Raw genomic sequence first — 19,272 nt, 5'->3', positions numbered from 1 at the left:
GGGCTCATTCTAAAGATGAGCTGGTTCAGGTCTGGCAAGAGGTTTTTGGATCTGGTATCCAGGGTTAAGAAGGCTCAGCTCTTATGTAGGTTAAGCAAATCAAAAGGGGACCTGCCTCCTCCATATTCTCTGCTGTAGTGAAACTTCAGGGGGCTCTCTACTTGGAAGTTCACATTGGTGGGGAGTCTCCACTTGAGTCCTCTCCCAGCGGGTCCTGGAGGTAGTTCAGCAGGACTGGGCCTTAGAAATTTTACTTTGTCATGCCCTTGGAATTCAGAGATTCTGATAACTCACACCTCCATTAGTGCTGACAACTGAAGGACAGTTTTCCAAAACTGTCTATCAGCAGGAGTTTTGAGAAAAATAGGTAGCAGCTTTTGGGTGGAGTTTTGCATAGAATATTCAACATAGTCATTAAAATACCATGGACTTAGTGAGGTTTGGCACAGGAATAAGCTACAGTAAATGAATCTTGCCTTGATGATCAAAATTAATCACAACTCAAAACTGACAAAAAAAATGGACTGAGTGACTTTTGGAAAAGTGCTCTTTAATTGTAATCATGGGCCCTTTAACTTTTAAATCAACTTTGGATGCACTATAAATCTATACTTACAAATTAAAAAGAAAGTGTTTCTTTGCTTTCAGTCTAGATTGTCTCCGACACAATCACATTTTGAGCAGTGCTCTGCATCAGGATGACAACCATGGGCTGAACAAACACAGGCTAATATAGAGGATTACATGGATAAGAATTATTTCACCCTGATGCAGAGCACTGTATGAAACATGATCATGTCGGGGACTCTCTAGACTGGAAGCTAAGTAGTGCCTTCTTTCTAATTTGCAAGTGTACATATTTTTATAGTGCATCCAAGTTGATTTAAAAGTTAAAGGACCCACAATTACAGTTTGTCAGAGCTATTAGAGACGTGCATTATCAGAATCTCTAAGTGAAGAGGGTATGATGGTCTGCATAAAAAGAAAAGAAAGAATAATATTATTTATTAAGACTCTTACACATGTTGGAGTGAAAAATCTTTTGAGAATTGCATTGATTGCCATGCCTAAGGATAGGTTTATTTTGTAGAATATTTAGAGACAGTTTAAGATGCCTTTATGGCTTCTCCTTGCTGCTCAGAACTCAAGATGCAGGTGGTGATGGAGATACTGCAGCGCTTAGTCCATCTGGGAGCTGTAGAGCTGACTCCTCTTCACGAGCAAGGATGAAGACATTATTCCATTTACTTTGTAATTCTCAAGAAGGGTCCGCGTTTCTCTTAAGTCTTGTCTTTTATTATCGGGTTCATTTCTTGCTTTGGGGTGGGCTTCATAATTGCCATACCATCCTTAAAGCCAGATTTTTATCCTCTATACTTTTTGGGGCAGTCATTGAACTGGGTAAGCCCCATCTTTTTGCGAGCCATATATGTTGGTAGATCTTCTCTCTCTGAAGTTTCTAGCATGATGGCAGTAGGTACCTGTGGCTGGCTGTTTTCCATAATTTGTCTGGAATCAGGTGTGGAGTGTGGCTGGTCGGGTGCCTCTTGTTTAATCACAGTGTGTTTAGCTGGGCGTAACTGCTCAACCTTTATTTGAGCCCAGTTCCTGTGTGGTGCCAAGTCTGTGGTTGAAATGAACTGTTTCCCTCAGTGCACTTTCCTGGAACAAGAGCCAGGTAGTGAATCCGTATGCGTACAAGTGTGTGGATCACTGTGGTGTCGGCTCGTCTCTGTGGTGTGATTTGCCATACTCTTGCTTCTTTCAGGTGAGCTAGACTCTGGTGTGAAAGGACATACTTTCTCTAAATCTGATATCTCTTTTGAATCAGACTGTAACTGTGTGCTAGCATGTGCTGGGGTATGAGCTTTCACATAGGCTGCAGTTTGCTGAGCAGAATCTTCTGCATTAATGTGACTGAGCTGGCACTCCCCACCATTCTTCCTTGTGGTTTCTTAACTTTGGCCTCAATGGCAGCTGCTTTTTGCTGGAGCACCTTCAAGGCAATGTCTAATTCCACCTTCCTGTGTTCAGAGGCGGCAGCAATGGCTTCAGCTGCTTCTTTCTTTCCATTTTCTTCTAGTCTAGTTTCTCAATTTTTTTGGCTGCTTCTTGCTGACTATAAAAGAAAAACTCGTGATTTGGTAGCCTCTGCTTCCATTTGCAATTTAATAGCAATAGAGCCCATAGTGGACATGCTGGAATGGCTTGTCCTGTGTGATTTTGAAGTTTGAGAGCTATGCCTAAAGGTGACAGTATTGGTACTCGCTCTCTCCTGCAGGATATGCATGTGATTCAGTGTCTTTAATTGTCTCTGTCATCATGATCTGACACAATACAATCTGCCATGGCTTGTACTGTTAAAAATAAACCCTTTTCGCCTTTTCCCCCCCTTAGAACACCCTCTGCAGTGACTGTGAATTTTGGCTCTGTGCCAGAATTGTTACTTTTTTTTACTTAGTCCTGGTAGCGCTGAGCAGAGATTAGGGGGAGTCAGGAATTATTTAAATGATAATACTTTGTACTTTTTTGGGATCTTGCCAGGTATTTGTGACCTGGATTGGCCATTGTTGGAAACAGGATACTGGCTTGATGGACCTTTGGTCTGTCCCAGTATGGCAATACTTACGTACTTTTTTTCCCCTGAATATCTTTTGTAGGCAGTAAGGGTGCCTTGGGTTTGTGTTCAAATGGTTACTATGTTTGTAGCTAGAGCAAAGATGGGGGATGTCAGTAGCTCCTTCCTCTGCTAGTAAATAGATAGCATCTGTTAGCTAATTATGTATACAGCTTGAGCTAAGCACTCTCTGTACAAGAGCTGTACTTTTGATCCTGCAGTAGCCAGGTGTAGCTCTGGAGGTTTCCTGCCTTTTAGGAGCTGTGGCCAACCCTGTCAAAGTTTTGCTATTGCAGGCTTCTGATTTTACACAGTTCAGTTTTCACTCAATACTGATTAAAGCACTGCAATTGCTCCAAACTATTCTCAGTAGTTCACTATGATTTCTTCTACAACTGAGAGTTTCCTGAGGCAATAGAAATGTTTTTATTTTGCTTGAAGTCTTGCTTGCACTTAAACTGATGATAGTATTCCTTTGTCACCACACATTTGATGCTTTGAGTAGATGCACTGAGACTTTATTAAACTGAAGTCCACTGAAGAATCCCAAGTTTTTCACTGTTCTGCCCTCTCATTGGGTGTGATTGGCATGCAGTTTAAACCAGAGTATAGAACATCACTATGAATTGACTGAGAACTCTTGAACCAAAATCTTCTTTAATGCATTGATCAAAAAAGGAAAACTTACAGTTCAGATGTGCTGGAGAAGAGTTTTTGCTTTGCAAACAGGGAGTCTGTTCTCCACCAGATCTTTCTCCATGCAAGAGAGAAGCTGGGAGTAATTCAACAACACGCTGAGAGTAGTTTCTGTTTATAATTTTACTCTATCATTTTAATCTTGATAGCGTCACAGTAGCTTGACCTGTTCTGCATCCTCTGATGTAATTTCCTGTTCCACATAGGCAGGACACGTCACAAGGAAGATTGAGGCACCCATACAGCGCATTTCAATTGTTGCGGTGCCCATAGGCGGTCGGTGGCCCAACTGTTTGGGGAGGCTAAAGGGGGCGGGGTTAGGTGTGGAGCCAGGGGTGGAGCTTAAATCTATAATTGTCTGATAACACACAGAAAAAAATAAAAGTCACAATTAATACTGTCAGGATTGCAGGAGGTCAAAATTATTGCTGGACATACTTATATTAATATGAAATCAGTTTGACAATATTAAACCACCTTCTGACCTCTGATAAACTCTCCCCCCTCTCTTGCAGGAACCATTGAGGATGAAATGGGCCAAATGGTGCTCAGAGAGGCCTGATAGCCCTTTGGTTTCTCAATTTACTAAATTTAGATATTAAATATTTATCATATGTCAAAGAATAAAGTGGTTGCTCAAAGCATATACTAATCACAATCACTCAACTGCAAAACACTATGCACAACTTTGTGCAAAAACACACTCAGAACATATTACACTGGGCAGAACCTAATACACCAATATACCACCCATATGGAAAATGCAGACCGTCTTTCATAGAGCACCAGCAGTGCAGCGGTACACCAGGGCCACCTAAGGTCTGCTCATGAGCGTGTCCTCCAACATGTCCCTCCCATGCCTCAACAGGAAGTTGAAGTGAGTTAGAGGGCGCTCTCAGGAGCAGACCTCAGGCAGCCTTGGTGTACCACTGCACTGCTGGTGCTCTGTGAAAGAATTGAAGGTATGTGGAGGGGGGTCAGTTTAGGGAGAGGTTGATTGTACAGATTCAAATAGACTGTCACATATCCCAACATAAACTGGATTTTAAAAAATAAAGTGCATTGACTTCCACTGGTTCATCTGCTTGAAATCCAGAGATCGAAAGTGAAAGGCGTATGTGTGTATTCTTAGATTTAATTATCAAGATAACAGAATAGGTAAAAGAAAACAAAAACACCTTATATCTGCAAGAGAACTATCTGTTGCTGGTCATCGTCAGAAGAGCAGATTGTGATTTATCAGCTGGCTAAAAATGCAAAGCCAAAACTGCAGACAGGGCATTTGTAATGCTGATTTTTCATTTGGTATTAAAAGAAGGGGTTGGGAGAAGGAGGAATACTTTGTAAAGGCAACTCCTCTCCCTCCAGCCCACCTCCAGTCCAAATTGTTAACAAAAAAAGTCAAATTTCAGTTCCTACTCGCGCCAACATTGTATTACAGCTTGCTTCGGGGCTTCGGCCTGACTGCATGACGTGCCCGCCTCCTCTGACCAAACTTCCTGCTGCCGCGAGGGCTGGACGAATCATAAGGAAGGCTGGTCAAAGGAGGAGGGGCACGTCAGGCTGAAGTCCCGAAGCAAGCTGTAATACGATGTTGGCGTGCCGCCAGCAGCGCCCCGAGTCCCGACAAAAAAAAAAAGGTAACGTGTTACACGCCCCCAAAGCGCAGGAATCAGCTGGGAGGACCGACATCACGCAGCTGCAACCACATTGGAGCCCCCAGGAGCAACAGCTGGCTGCTGGAACAAGCGCGGGGCTGTACCGTAGCAGCTTTCATTTAAGCATGGGCTATCGGCACTGCAACCGCTCCTCTCTGTCCCGGAGCAGAGCAGGAAGTCAACGTCAACTTCCTGCTCCTCCAGGGGCAGAGAGAGGAGCAGCTGCAGCGCAGGCTGCCCCGCTCTTCTTTACATTTTTTGTTGCGCTGAAGAGGAGAAGAAGAGGACTTGGCAGGTCTGGGTCTGTGTTGGGTCCTCGGGCCTGGAGGGAAAGTGGGTGCTCCAGCTCCCGTGGCTACGTTTAGGGGGTGGTCAATGCCCATGGGCGGAGAAGGTCACAGCTGGGCTGGGGAGGCTTAGCTTCCCCAAGCCTCTTATACGGGGTGCCTATGGCGGTGCCCCTCAGACAGCGATTAAGACAGATTAGCAAGGTCCGCCAGAAGCTGGGAGGTTGAGAGGAGAAACTGAGACAGTAGGTAGAGGTCGTGATTGCCATTGGGGAGGCTAAGCCTCTTCAATCCTCTTATAGGGGGCACCTATGGTGGGCTTTCAATCTGTCCCAAACAAGCAATGATGTTTTTTTTCTTCAACGTACAGCAAAACTTAGCACTAAACAATCAATAAGCATTGTTGAAAGAAATGGGGTTTGGACATATCTGGATAATAATAATAAACACCAAAACTTATAACCTGTACTAGCCTTTCAGTTCATAGCGGTTTACAGAATAAGATTCTGGTCAGTACCCAGAAATTACAAAAAATGTTAAATATTCCCTGTAACATTACTAGCTTCAAGCTCATTACAGAGCGCACATATAGCCTAATCCTCATTCATCCATTTAACCCTATGCTGAACTTGTTTTAAGTCCAAAAATATTTGCTCTGGCTTGAGTATAAACACCTGTTTTTTTTATATATTATTTTTAGGAGTGAATTTCTTGATTTATATTTGAGTACATACAGTATTGAATGAGCATCCTAATGGCATTTAGAGCATCACTCATATTTCTTTCTGCGACAAAGCTTTTAATGTTAATTAATGTTTCATACTGTCTTCTGTAACTGTAGTTGAATGTGTTTGACGTAAACTGCTGAGAACATGGTGGATTAAGCAGGGTTATAAATGTATTTAATAAAAGTATATTACAGTGATATTTATCTCAGATTTTGTATAGCGCTGCTGGAGATGAGATGTTTAATTCCTTGAACCTTGTTGACTCACAATATGTTTGTGTTTTTTTAGATTGGAGCAGAGAACTAAGAAAATGCGAATGGAAGATGAAAACAAAAACTTAAAAGTTGAAAGTGAAAATCAGGTGGTAAGTGTCCAAAAGTAAATTGTATAGCTTGTGTTATTCCTTCAAAAAGGCGGTAAATAAATTTTAATACCTAAATAATTAAATATCCAGTGAATAGATTTATACCTGGGTGGAGACTGGGAGCTGGGAGAAGGATACAGTTTCATGAAAATTATCTCCTGGCTACAGACTTGCTATCTGAAATTCATTCAATCTAAAAAATAATTGCAAGCTGTAGTTCAGAGTTACCAAGTTGCAATTTCCAAAGTAAATAGTAAAATGAGGAAAAAGACTTCACAAGCTCAGATCAATGTGTTCTGTCCTCCGACAGCCTTGCACTAGTTTATAGTGTGACCCTAAAACGTGTTTAATGCTTTTATTGTTGTTCTCACTTCTAACTATTTTTACTGCTGCAGTCCTTACTGCAAAGATATGAGCAATGCATTGTGTGTAATGTAGTTTCACATGTAACGCAGCCACACTTGTCTATCTGTATAAGGACTTCTACTATTGGTCTATCCTGAAATGACCTCTTCTCTTTCTCAGCCAGGCTTGGCTCCTTCGTCTACCTGCTATCATTTCCTGGTTATTCTTACTAGCTCTGTCCTGAGAGGTCAGCCAGGTATATGACCTTTCCCTCCAATCGAGGACTGCCCTCTAGGACCACCCCTGCTACCTGATGGCAGGCTCTGTCCCTATTGGTCCCTTTACCTCCTCCTCCCTGGGCCTGTGTGAGCTCCTTCTTGGCCTCTCTTTCTCCTTGAGGCATTCTCCATCTTGCTTCAGACAGCACTTGTCCTGCTGAGCTCCCTGGAATGAACTTGGTTTTTACCTTGTTAATATCTCTCTAATGAGATATTGCACTTTCCAGCCACCCAGTTCTGAGCTACTTCTACTTGTTTAACTATTTTCCCACCTCTGCAATAAAGCTGCCTTTCTTCGGATTTCTACCTCCAGCCACTGATTCAGCTGTCAGAACTACAGAGTCTCTGTTGCCATGGGGCAATACTTCTGAACATCTTACTAAAGAGGGTTCAGGTGTGTGCTGGTGTGCCAAGGTTATACTCCAGGATATTAGGGCTTTACAGATATTAAGTCCTGAGAGGCCTGACAAAATGTCCTCTTTATGGCAACACCAGACTTCCTCACTAGTCTAAAAAAATACCTCCTTTAATAATACATACTTTTTATTCTATTCTTTTATTCTTTTGAATATATGAATAAAATAGTTCTTCAAGCTTAAATTGTCAAATCCTTTTGATCACTTTATATTCAATGAAGCTATACTGGAAAAGACCACTTATCTGAAATCAAAAATTGGTACGCTCCAATACAGGAGATTAAGTATTTCAAAATTATTAATATGGAAACAAACCTCTTCCAGAGACATGGAGGACATGAATGGAGGTTGCAGAGTGGTAGATTTAGGGGTGAAACAGGGGTGGAGTTCAGAGGATGGAAGGAGAACTATGAGCTGGCGTAGAGAAAGGAGATTACTATGGGGCCTACCAGATTTACAGCACTCTTCTTCAGAGTACATGTCACAAGGCAAACACACAGAAGCAAGAGAATTAATGTTTTCAGGGGTCTTGCTGTTCTTCAGTTATAGTCAGCAAAACAGTTCTGTGGATCTGTCTATGCTGCTTTTGGAGTCCTTAGAAAAATCAGAAGCAAAGGTAACAGATGAACGCTTAGAAAACTTGGCAAAGTTATTCAGCTTGATGGATCCAAACTCTCCTGAAAGAGTGGCTTTTGTATCCAGGGCCATGAAATGGTCCAGTGGTGGATCAGGAAAATTTGGTCATACAGTGTTGCATCAATTGTTGGCTATTACACTGTGGAAAGAGCAAAATTATTGTGAATCTCATTAGGAATACTTTTTCTCAGAGAGAGTAGTGGAAGCCTGAAACACCCTTCTAGGAGGGGTGGTGGAGTCAAAAACAGTGACGGAATTCAGAAATGGTGTGGGATGAGAACAAGTGTTCCCTAAATTGGAGGCAGGAAACAAAACATGGCTGTTTGGGTACTGTGTTGTCCAAAGGAGAAAGAAAACAGGAAAACCGAACACTGCCACAGGGTACCAATGGAGAGCAAAGAAACAGTGGGAATGACCAGACAAATGGTCCCAGGAGCAATATTTCTCAGGTATTATGTTGGGCAAGAGTAGTTGGGAACTAAGGCCACTACCAGATGGACTTCTATGGTCTCTGTCCTACAAATGACAAAAAGACAGATGAAAATCAAGTCACATTGTATATTGCTTTATTATCATATGCTGAGTGAGGTTGCTGTGCATCTCTCAAAAGGGAAAACATGTTAATGTTCAGATTATCACGTTAAATACTGTTAGCAATACTTTTGGTTATACCTATATGTGGTTAGCATAATGGCAAAATTACTAGCCAGTGTTTAAGTATGAATAACTTGTTGGGTAGACTTGTTTCTCTCAGCAGATTGCATTTCTATTAAACATTAAAACTAGGTGCACATACAGAAATGTAAAACAGATAAATCTGCAGACCCACTAAAAGCACTACCTAAAAATCTAAGACCCATAATCTTCAACAGATAAAGCATTTCGTCTCTTGAGAAATAGAAGAGAAAATGTGGAATGAGAGCAGGGGTTCTTTGGAATGGGAGGAGGATTATTTGGAAGGGAAAAAGTGGCACAGGTCTTACATTTGTGAATCAGCATGATGTACTAGTACTTGTGAAAGTAAGTGTGAAAGCTCTTACAAAATGAGCGCCATTATGTTTGTGAATAAATTATGAAGGTTAGAGACAAACTGTAAAAAAAAATGTTAGGGGGAAAAAGGAAGTGAGCCTACAAACAGATTTATGGAAAAGAGCAAAAGAGAAATGTAAGTAGTATGATATTACAATAAGCAAACAATGCAGTTAAATGCCTATGGCAAAGACTTTTATTATTCCTAGAAGCTTTTGACTTTAAGCGTATGTAACTCTATATAAAGTATCTTCAGCTTTCTATTTTGATTGTTTTTTTAGTTCAGCAAAATAACTTTAAATACACTTTTTACTTTCAGGAACAGTTTTGAAACTGTTTTTTGTTTCACTATGGTTTTATAGTGTCAATGAATAGGAGGTCTTTTGGTCTTATGTTGTGAGCATGTGACATAATATATTTGTAGGGCATACTTGACATCTTTCAGCGCTGTAGCATTTTAAAAAGTTTGGTGTTTCATACCTGGGTTGGCATATTTCAGCATGAATTATAATTTTATAAATACAAAATATTATATAAGTGAAAAGGGAAATTGTGCAGCTTGCTCTTTGTACCTGTGATGTATTAATTTTTTTCTTCCAGACTGAGATTACTATTTCATACACTGTAATGCTTTGGAGATACAGTATGTAATGTTTATTTTCCAATCTTTTTTTCTGAAGGCTGTAAAACAACAAGCTGGAGACGCACATTTGCTGACTGGTACAAGTAAGGGAGAAAGTGCCAAAGACTTTGAGTTTGGTAAAGAAACTTCAACTGGACGAACCAAAGGAGAAGATGAAAATGAGAAAATTAAGAAGCCAGTATCGAGCACTGTGGATTATCTGATGAAACACAATGTAGAAGAGGGCAATCATAAGCAAAGGACAAATAAGCAGTTAATAGAAATAAATAATGGTGAGCTAGAAAAGGAAAAACAGGCAGACTGGAAAGAAAGAGAGCAAAGTAGTGAAGGAGAAAAGAAAAAGGAGATGAAAGTTGGGGAATGCAAGGAAAGGATAATAAATGGGACCTCAAATGAAACTGAAGATGACTTGGAATCTATGAAAAATAATTTGGATGTAGAAAAACAGAAGGACTTGGGAAAGAAAAGTGAACTTAAAGATCCACAGAAAGGACTTGAGGCAGAGAAGGAAAATGAATCATGGGGGAAGGAAATATATGACACTAAAGATAAAGCTTTACTTAAAACAAAAATAAAAAGCAAGAGTAAAGAAGATAAAAAGCAATATAAGAAAAAAAGCGAAAGCACAGAACTGGCAAAAACAATATGTGAGAGCGATGATGAGGAAAGGGAGAAAATCAAAAAGAAACAACGGAAGGAAAAAGATGAGAGGAGAAAACTAAAACAAAATCAAGTAAATGAAAGCACAGAACTGGCAAAAACAATATGTGAGAGCGATGATGAGGAAAGGGAGAAAATCAAAAAGAAACAACGGAAGGAAAAAGATGAGAGGAGAAAACTAAAACAAAATCAAGTAACGACGAATGAAAAGGAAGGAGACTTAAGAGCTCAAAAGATTCAAGTAAAAGTCAAAGATGAAGAAAACATCAAGAAGAAAGAGAAGATGGATGTGACAAATAAAGAGAAACCAGAGGATGAAAGATATAAGAGGAAAGGGAAGCTATCAGAAAATGAAGACAAAGAACTGGACAAAGAAAAGAAAATCAGTAGACAAGAGAGAGGTAAAATGATAGATAAAACAGAGAAAGCGCAAGAAATATGTGAGAAGATAGAAACAATATATGAAAATGAGAAGAAAGTTAAAGACATTTGGATAGGGACAAATGTGAAGGGCTTGATCAAACAAATTGAAATAAGTACTGAGAAGACGGACAAGGTAGAAATGGAGGAGAGAGATGGCAAAGAGAGAGAAGGATTATTAGACAGAAATGGAAATGAAGCAGAAATGATAAATGCCGAAGAAGAAAAAACTGAAAAAGAAATGTTGAAAGCTAAAGTAGAAAGAGAAGGTAGTAAATTGAAACTGGAAAATGGGAATATGTTTGAAAAAATAATAAATGAAATGGGAAAAATTGCAGATGAGAAAATGGAATTCGAAGACGAGGAAAGGAAGAGAAAAAAGAAAAAGAACAAAGAAAAACTAAAGGAAAAAGAAGGGAAGAATCTTAGAAAGCATAAAAAAAGAAAAGTAAATATGGAAGAGGTTGAAGTGGTAGATAAAGCAATCAAAGAGGGTAAAAATAAGAAAACCAAAAGATTAAACAAGGAAACAATAAAAGATGAAGATATTGAATCAGAAATAGTGTGCAATAAAAAGAAGCAAGGCAAAATGGATGAACATGAAAAGGGCAGAAAAAGACAAATGAAAGATAGCAAAAATAAAATAGAGAGCGAAGTAGAGCAAAACAAAAAAGATTCAAGAAAGAGGAAAATTAAAGAGGATGATGATGCTGAAAGCAAACCAAAGAAACACAAAGGTGATAAAATTACAAAGGAGGAAAAAAAACAATTGGAAGAAGAGAAAAAATGGAAATGGTGAGTTTGTAGTCTATTATGTTCTTGCATCTTTTTGAACATTGTGTGCATTAATTGAGCATGTTTATCCTCTGGGAAATGCAGATTGAAGTTGGAGAAAGATGGTTCACAGGCTGTACCCTATGGGTGATGGGTCTTGCTGCCAAGGGTGTAGCCACAGGTGGGCCTGGGTGGGCCCAGACCCACCTACTTTTGCCTGAGGCACACCATCCCCAGTCTAACATCCCTTGCTGCTTTCCCTCCTGTAGGTCCAACCATCCAGGATTGTTGCCTCTTCCTGCTCCCCCTTGCCTGCCGCTGCCACAATGCCTACAGCTTTCATTTTGCGGGCCTTTGCTGTCAGCGATTCACACAGACACTCCAGGGCCTTCTCTCTGCTGCCTCTGGTGCTTGCATAAATAGGAAGTTGCATCAAAGAGGGCTGGATGCGGCACAAGTACTCGTGTGAATAACTGCTAGCTACAGTCAGAAATGAAAGTTGTAGCAGGCACCACGGCAGGGGCGGGTAGGCAGGAAGAGGCAATGATCCCAGACAGCCAGACCTGCAAGAGGAAAGGCAGCAGGGGGTTGAAGGAAAAGGAGAGAGATGTTGGATGTGGGAGGGAAGGGAGAGAGCTGCTGGACTTCTGTGAGGAAGAGAAGGAGGGGGCTGGATTGAAGGGAGAGAGCTGTTGGACATGGGAGGAGGAGGCTGAAGGGAAGGGAGAGAAAGCAGCTGGATGTGGTAGGAAGAGGAGAAGGGAAGGGGGCTTGAGGGAAGGGAGAGAACTGTTGGACATGGGAGGAAGAGGAGGAGGGGACTGGAGGGAAGGGAGAGAGCTGCTGGGCATGGGAGGAAAAGGAGGAAGGAGCTGGATTGAAGGGAGAGAGGTGCTTGATGTGGGAGGAATAGGAGAAGGGGCAGGAGGGAAGGGAGAGCACTACTGGATGTGGGAGGAAGAGGAGTATGGGACTTGAGGGAAGGGAGAGACCTATTAGATGTGGTGGGAAGAGGAGAAGGGAGAGCACTACTGAATATGGTGGAAAGAGGAGGAGGGGGCTGGAGGGAAGGGGGATAGCTGCTGGACCTCTGGGAGGAAGAGAAGGAGGGTGGCTGGATTGAAGGGAGAGGTGCCTGGTGTGGGAGGAAGAGGAGGGAGGGGGCTGAGGGAAGAGAAGAAAGCTCCTGTAACAGCACAAGTGGGGAGGGAAGGGAAACAGAAATTCAAGATCTCACAGCGGGAGAGAGGGTAGGCAGGCAGGCAGTCAAGCAAACCAGATGCTGGAAAGGGGGAAGAGAGGGAGATAAGCTGGATGGGGTAGGGTTGGAGAGGAGAGAGATATATTGGCATGTGGGAGGAAGAGAGGAGAGAAGCTGGACAGGGAAATATAGGGACACGGAGAAAGGGAGATACTGAACATGGAGGAAGGTAAAGGCACAGAGATGGAAGAAGATGGATAGTGGACATGGTAGAAATGCCAAACGGACAGGAGACCTTGATGAGTGAGTTAAGAGAAGACAGAGGGAAGCGGAAACCAGAGTCTGGGGCCAACATGATTTAAAAAATCAAATGACCAGACAACAATAGGTAGAAAATTTTATTTTTCCATTTTGTGATTAGAATATGTCAGATTTGTAATGTACATCCTGCCAGAGCTGGTGTTAGATATGGCCAGGGCCCAGGGTAGAAATTTGGGAGGGGACCCCAAAGCTTACTACCAGGCTGCATCGGTTCCAGCTGGCCTGTGGTTCTCTCTGGCCAGGGGACCAAGGACATTTGCTATCATTACATGTTTGCACAGTGTAGGAGAAAATCATCTTTTTCTACTTCTGCGGTTCTGTACTACATGCAAGGTCTGGCCTCTTGGGATTTCAATTTAATTTATTTATGGTTTGTGGTCACGTATACTGTATATGCCATTTATGTCCTGTGTGTGTGTGACCCAAAGTATTGTTAGCTAGAATTTTCTGTGTAGTATTCTGTAATAATTTGGATTGTTCAGTTTTCTCGATAGATATATTTATATTTTAGAGCCCCACTGAAATATTTAGGGCCCTAAAATGTCAAAGGTAGGATCCTTGTTTTGGATATTAGTGCTGGCATGATAGATTTGCTCTAGGTTCTGAGTGACTTTTTGTGTGATAGATTTTTGTACTATACAATATGCCTTGTTATTGAGGTAACACTAGAAACAAACTTTTTTGTTTTGTGAGTTTTATAGGGAAATGTCCTAGCTCTGTTCTGCATCCACTGTTGGGAGAGGGCCAGGGGGTTCTGTGGATGCAGAGTATTTGGGGGAAGCATATGTGTGTTGGAGGACCGTGGCTCAATGGAAGATGAAGAATGCACCCTCTTGTTCTTCCTCTAGCCCTCAATGTGGCCTGCAGCCACTGAAGCCAACACTGCTACCCTCACTGAAGTTATTGGGAGTGGGGTAGGTTTGCGGTAGTGGCAGGGTCAGGGCATGGGTGCATCAGGTGCAGGTGTTTCTCTAGTGCCCACCCATCCAACCTGTTGGCCCACCCAAAAATTGCCTTCTGGCTACACCACTGGGGCTGCTCCTTCTCTGTGTCAAAAACAGTGACTGAACCGAGCCATTTTAACTATTGTTGGAGTAGAAGCTGTGTTCTTACGCCCTTTGCAAATGGAATGATTATTTTCTTTTGTTAATCAGGGGATGTTTCTTTGCCTTTTCTTCTCATGGAGCATTTGATACAGGATAACACAGCTTTGTGGTGTTCCTTCACTTTTCATTTCCTAGTTGGATTAACCTTGTGATCAGCCTACAAGCCTTGTGGGTTGGTCTGATCCTTCTTTAATAACAGGTGCAATAGCTGCCTTCTAGATCATCCTCTGTCAGTCCAGTGCAGGACTGCTGAGGTTGGGGGGGTGGGGGTGGGGGAGGCAAGATTCCTGAAGCCTGGCCTTCAAGGGAGGCCCGGCACCAGAAGGTTTTGCTCCCTTGCTCCTGTGTGTTGGGACCCGAGTGATTGCATTAATGTGATAACCCGGGTCCCGGCACACAGGAGCAGGAGAGTGACAAGACCGAGGGAGGAGCAGATGCAGGAAGATAACCACAGAAAGGCAGTATATCGAGTCCCTTCCCTTTCCCCTTCTCTTCCCCTTAGTCAAGCACACAATCCCTTCTAGCTTGCTGGTAGTTGCATTAATTCTTGAGCTATGGAACTTGCTGAGAAGACTTCTGTGTGCAGGAAGGGCCACACATGTTCCGAGCTCTGTATTAAACTGAGCTCTGGGAGAACCGTTTACCCCCGTGACATGCAACATCATCCTGATCACTCACACTGTCTGCGGAAAATGCATGTTGCTGGTGAACGTTGATTCTTTTTATTCCAGTGAAGAAATAAAACTGCCTCTCCTTTTCCTTAAATTGCGTATTTATTCACATGAGAAGTCCCTCCACAGGCTGGATTGTAATCTCTCACTGTCTTAAAAGATCAGAACTATCTAAATCAAATAACAAAAAATGACCCACTATAATTTCAAAAATATGTGTAAACCAAAAGAATATACCTTAAATGGAAGGAAAAAGCTTCAAAGATCTCCAGATTTAAAGATCTATAGAGCTAAGGGTGATCAAATTGATGTGTACTTCATCATTGGCTTAAAAAACCTTCCGAGCGTATAAGAAATTGCTGTATGGAAAACATCAAACTGTCCAACACATCAAACTATCAATGTGCATCAAGAAATCAAAATCCAATACAGCATAAAGAACCCCAGAAAAGGAACTTAGCTCAAGCAAACTTTAAACGTCCCTCTTGGATCTCATATAGATCTTGTGGCTTTTGTTCCACATCTGCCAGTATCCCAGACCAACGTTGGCCAGCGTTTCACTCAGCTCAAATTAGCACTACTGCTTCAGGGTCTTGAGAATCGGGGTCAAACTAGACGGCAACTTCAAACATAACTAGCCACTCATGCACTGGCTTCAGATGTGTCTCCTGGACGTGGGTGACATCCACCTTCAGTCGAAGCAGCTCTCGAAAGAGAGAAGCTGCCTCTACATAGGCACATTTAATCCTCTAACATTGAGAAGCACCAATGAGAGGACACCCAGATCCAGGAATCCAGGACCTGCTGCCATCGTGCCTTAGCTCTCCACTCGCACTAAACCAATCACCTACCACACAATCCATTCAGCCATAACCTTTCTCAAATCCTTCCCATCCCCTCTTCTCCCCCTCCCTACATTTCCCACTGCCTATATTTTTAACAATAAGAAAAATAACATCAGCAGTAACCCTTAAATACTGAAACTGGAATGCGCTAACCAAGCTGAGTCACCAGTCAAGAGCAGGAATGTTACAGCAACCTCGTCTCCTAAGGTGGCATAACTGGTCCCTTGCTCAACCAAATACTGTCCCCAGAAGTCAAGAGTCCAGCAGACCCCCCCCTGGAGAGCGTAGCCTAGAATGCACTCCTGCTCAAGGCTCCTACGGTAACTTGGTAGTCGACTGTTGACGCTTCAGGTGCTTATGACTCCTTGCCACCTTTTGCCATTTCGGATGACCCTTCACCGCGGAGGAAGGCTGCTCAGATGGTGAAGCTGTTCCTGTTTTTACCGCTGGGATGATCCCCCATGCCTTCCCCAGTGTGTGAACCTGATGCAGGTACCCATCCTTCTAAAAGAGGAGTGCAAAGGGATGATGCCATTTATATTAATTCCCCAATTCACATGAATGGGCAGTGAAGGACTGCAGCTCGGAGCACTGCTTGAGGGTAGTGCAGCTAGATCTTGGTAAAGTTCTACCTGATTGGAGTCCCGTTGGAACCGCTCCAGGAGAATCAATACCAGATCAACTGTGGTTTGCCCATCAGACAAAAGGGCGCTGGCTATCTGTTGCATCAACTCCTTGCTATTCACGTAAGTGGGGGTGTCCGTCAGGCACCAAAATTGATGATTCTGGCGCTAGCTCCAGTTTTCCAGATCTTCCCAGTTTGTCTATAAGTTGCTGATCAAGGGAGCCTAGGGCTTCTGAATGCTCCTCAATGTGGTGCCCCAGCTCCTGGATCTCCCTGAGCAGATCTGCTCCCAGCACCACCAGGTCACTGCATACCACCTTGATATCCGCACACATCTCCTGTAACCAGTCTTAAGCCCCCAAGGGGGTTCAGCAGGGGGTCCGATGGCCCGGCGCCCTTCCAAAAGAGATCTGGTGGAGAATCAGCAGTGGGAAACAAGGCTCCAGGTTCAGTCGCTGTGAGGTCCACCACGCAGCTAGGTGTGGCACCGCCTTTGTATGCGAATGCAGTTAGGTCCATCGAGTTCAATCGTCCACTCATTGCGGAGGATCCCCCACATACTGAGCCCCTGCCAAACGCTGGATGCACGCGGATTGCAATAAACTGCTAATTGTCACTTGGTGTAGGATGGAGCTCATGGCTTAAGCAGTCATGCTGCCTGATGACTTCACTTCCTCTCCACAAAACATAGTTTTATGTTTGCTTTTATGTTTCACATATATATTCTGACATATGTCATCATTTGCTCAATTCTTGATCTGAAGAATCAAAAAATATAGTTAGTTGCAATAAAAAAAAGATGTCACCTTTCTTTCCTTTGTTTTGTTTTATATCTATTTATTACCTTAAAAAGTGGACTTGCGCAGCTACCACACCACTTTACCAACCAAAACACAGTTAAAATCACTGGCCTAGCCCAAGACACCCCTCCACCTACATTTAACCAGAAGCATGATTGAAAAATTTAAATCTCCTCTTAAATCTAACCAAATTGGTTTTGCTCCTTCCTTGAAAAGGTCATTCCACAACTGAGCCCCCTTATCATGAAAGCTCTGTCATGCTATCTCACCAACTGTATGTCCTTTACTGTAGGAACACTAATAGCGTATCCAGACAGCTGATTTAGGGCAGGCCTGAGATCAAGTGGGTGGACCAAACATTTTATGTGCATGCCCCCCCCCCCCCCCCAAAGTAAATGAAATACCTGTGCTGGTGGGGACCTCCTTCCCACCAAATGAGCTTACTTCTTGGGTGGCTGCTGACACTGTCTCTAAGCAGCTCCTGCCAGCTGCTGGACTCCGCATATGCTCAGTTTTGCACATGCGTGAAAACTGAGCATGTGCATGGTGGGTGGGGCCTGTGACTGGCAGCAGCGGCTTGGGGATAGTGCTGGTGGCTGCCCAAGAAGTAAACTCGTTTGGTGTGGAGCAGGTCTTTGGCTGGTGGGGCTTAAGGATCCCCTGCCAGCCACACTAAGGGAGATGAAATTTTGGGTGGACCTGAGTCCAAATTGGGTGGGCCTTAGCGCATCCGTTGCTACACCACTGAGGAACACACAAAAGATGCGTTGTATGAGACTGTAAACTACAGCCTAGGATATAGTTCTGGACCTTAGTATACAAATAAACTGGACCCTCCCAAAACCTAGCCTTAAATGTCAATAATTTAAACTGGATATAATATTACACAGATGACTAGTGCCACTTAGCTAACACTGGTGTAATATGATCAAGCTTTGATAATCCCTCCACAATATGAACCATCTGTGATCGCTTGTTCTCTCTCTGTGGCAAATCCAACAGAACAGTGTTAATAATCTGGATGGGTAATGCCCATGTCCCAGCAACTACAATAAAGTTGACAGTCACTAAAGGTAATAACTGACTAAGCATTCTCGGAACCAAACAAGGAACCCTGTACCCACTTTGTAGCGTGTTCTTTCAAATTCAAATGAGTTCATCCACACACCCAAATTTTGGCCAAGCAATCAAAAGTGATCCTTCTGAATATTGCTCCAATCCAGAAAATCTGGGGGAGGTATCTAATGACTAAACCAAAGCAAAACAGTTTTCTTCTTATGTAGTTTGAACTGTAAATCTGCAAACCATTCCTGAACAAAATGAAGTTTTTCTTCCACAGCAGATATAACCCATGGAAGCAGCTTTAAGGGGATGGGATTTGATATACCTTCTTTCAGTGGTTAGAATCAAAGCGGTTTACATATATTATATACATGTACTTATTTTGTACCTGGGGCAATGGAGAGTTAAGTGACTTGCCCAGAGTCACAAGGAGCTGCTGTGGGAGTTGAACCTAGTTCTCCTGGTTCTCAGCCCACTACACTAACCACTAGGCTACGAGTGTTAGCTGCATGTATATACAATTACGTTTTCTTCGCTTAAACCTAAGCGAAGTACATAGTATCCATACATAATCATAAACCCTGCAAAAGTTCCTAATTGCCCCAAAACACCTACATTTATTTATTTATAAATGTATGTAGGCTTCTGATTCTAAATAAACTAGCCGTTAAGCCTGTTAAAACGGGCGCGATTTCCAGCTACCCTCCTCGCCGCCGCTCCCTCCCCCCTCCGTGCCAGGCCCCCTGCACTGACCTGACAGCGCCTCTCACATCCGTGTGAAAGCGCTGCAGGCGCGAGGGCGGGACAGAGAGGGAAGTCTCTACTGCGCATTTGCAGGTGAGTCGGTCACTTGCCATTTATATGTTTGATGTTGGTGAAAAATGTATTAAAAGTAGCAAAGTTAAATTAAAGCAGTGTGGTAAACTATTTATAAACTTACATGGCTGGGGTAAGCAAGGCAGAGGAGAACTAACAATGAGGACCAGAGAAACAAAGGAGGTTAAAAAATACTTTGTATATAGTTGCAACAAATCTCTCTCATGAATATTCATTGTGGATATCCTGAAAACCTGACTGGCTAGGGTGCCTT

General features: G+C 42.7%; 2 protein-coding genes across 2 annotated transcripts in view; both read left to right on the top strand.

Annotated features, from left to right (window-relative positions):
• LOC115460225 (cilia- and flagella-associated protein 251-like) overlaps positions 1-11,215 on the top strand; it is a 62,643-nt gene extending 51,428 nt beyond the window's left edge. Inside the window, exons 5-7 of the mRNA XM_030190042.1 lie at positions 6,275-6,350; positions 9,735-11,111; positions 11,207-11,215. Of these exons, the coding sequence (XP_030045902.1) occupies positions 6,275-6,350; positions 9,735-11,111; positions 11,207-11,215 (1,462 nt within the window). The remainder of the gene's footprint in view (positions 1-6,274; positions 6,351-9,734; positions 11,112-11,206) is intronic.
• The window catches only part of TOP1MT (DNA topoisomerase I mitochondrial), a 125,307-nt gene continuing 117,244 nt past the window's right edge, over positions 11,210-19,272 (top strand). Inside the window, exon 1 of the mRNA XM_030219799.1 lies at positions 11,210-11,572. Within this exon, the coding sequence (XP_030075659.1) occupies positions 11,232-11,572 (341 nt within the window). The 5' untranslated portion in view covers positions 11,210-11,231. The remainder of the gene's footprint in view (positions 11,573-19,272) is intronic.

The sequence above is a fragment of the Microcaecilia unicolor genome, chromosome 1 (assembly GCF_901765095.1).
Source record: "Microcaecilia unicolor chromosome 1, aMicUni1.1, whole genome shotgun sequence".
NCBI lineage: Eukaryota > Metazoa > Chordata > Amphibia > Gymnophiona > Siphonopidae > Microcaecilia > Microcaecilia unicolor.
This window is presented reverse-complemented; position numbering and strand designations above follow the sequence as displayed.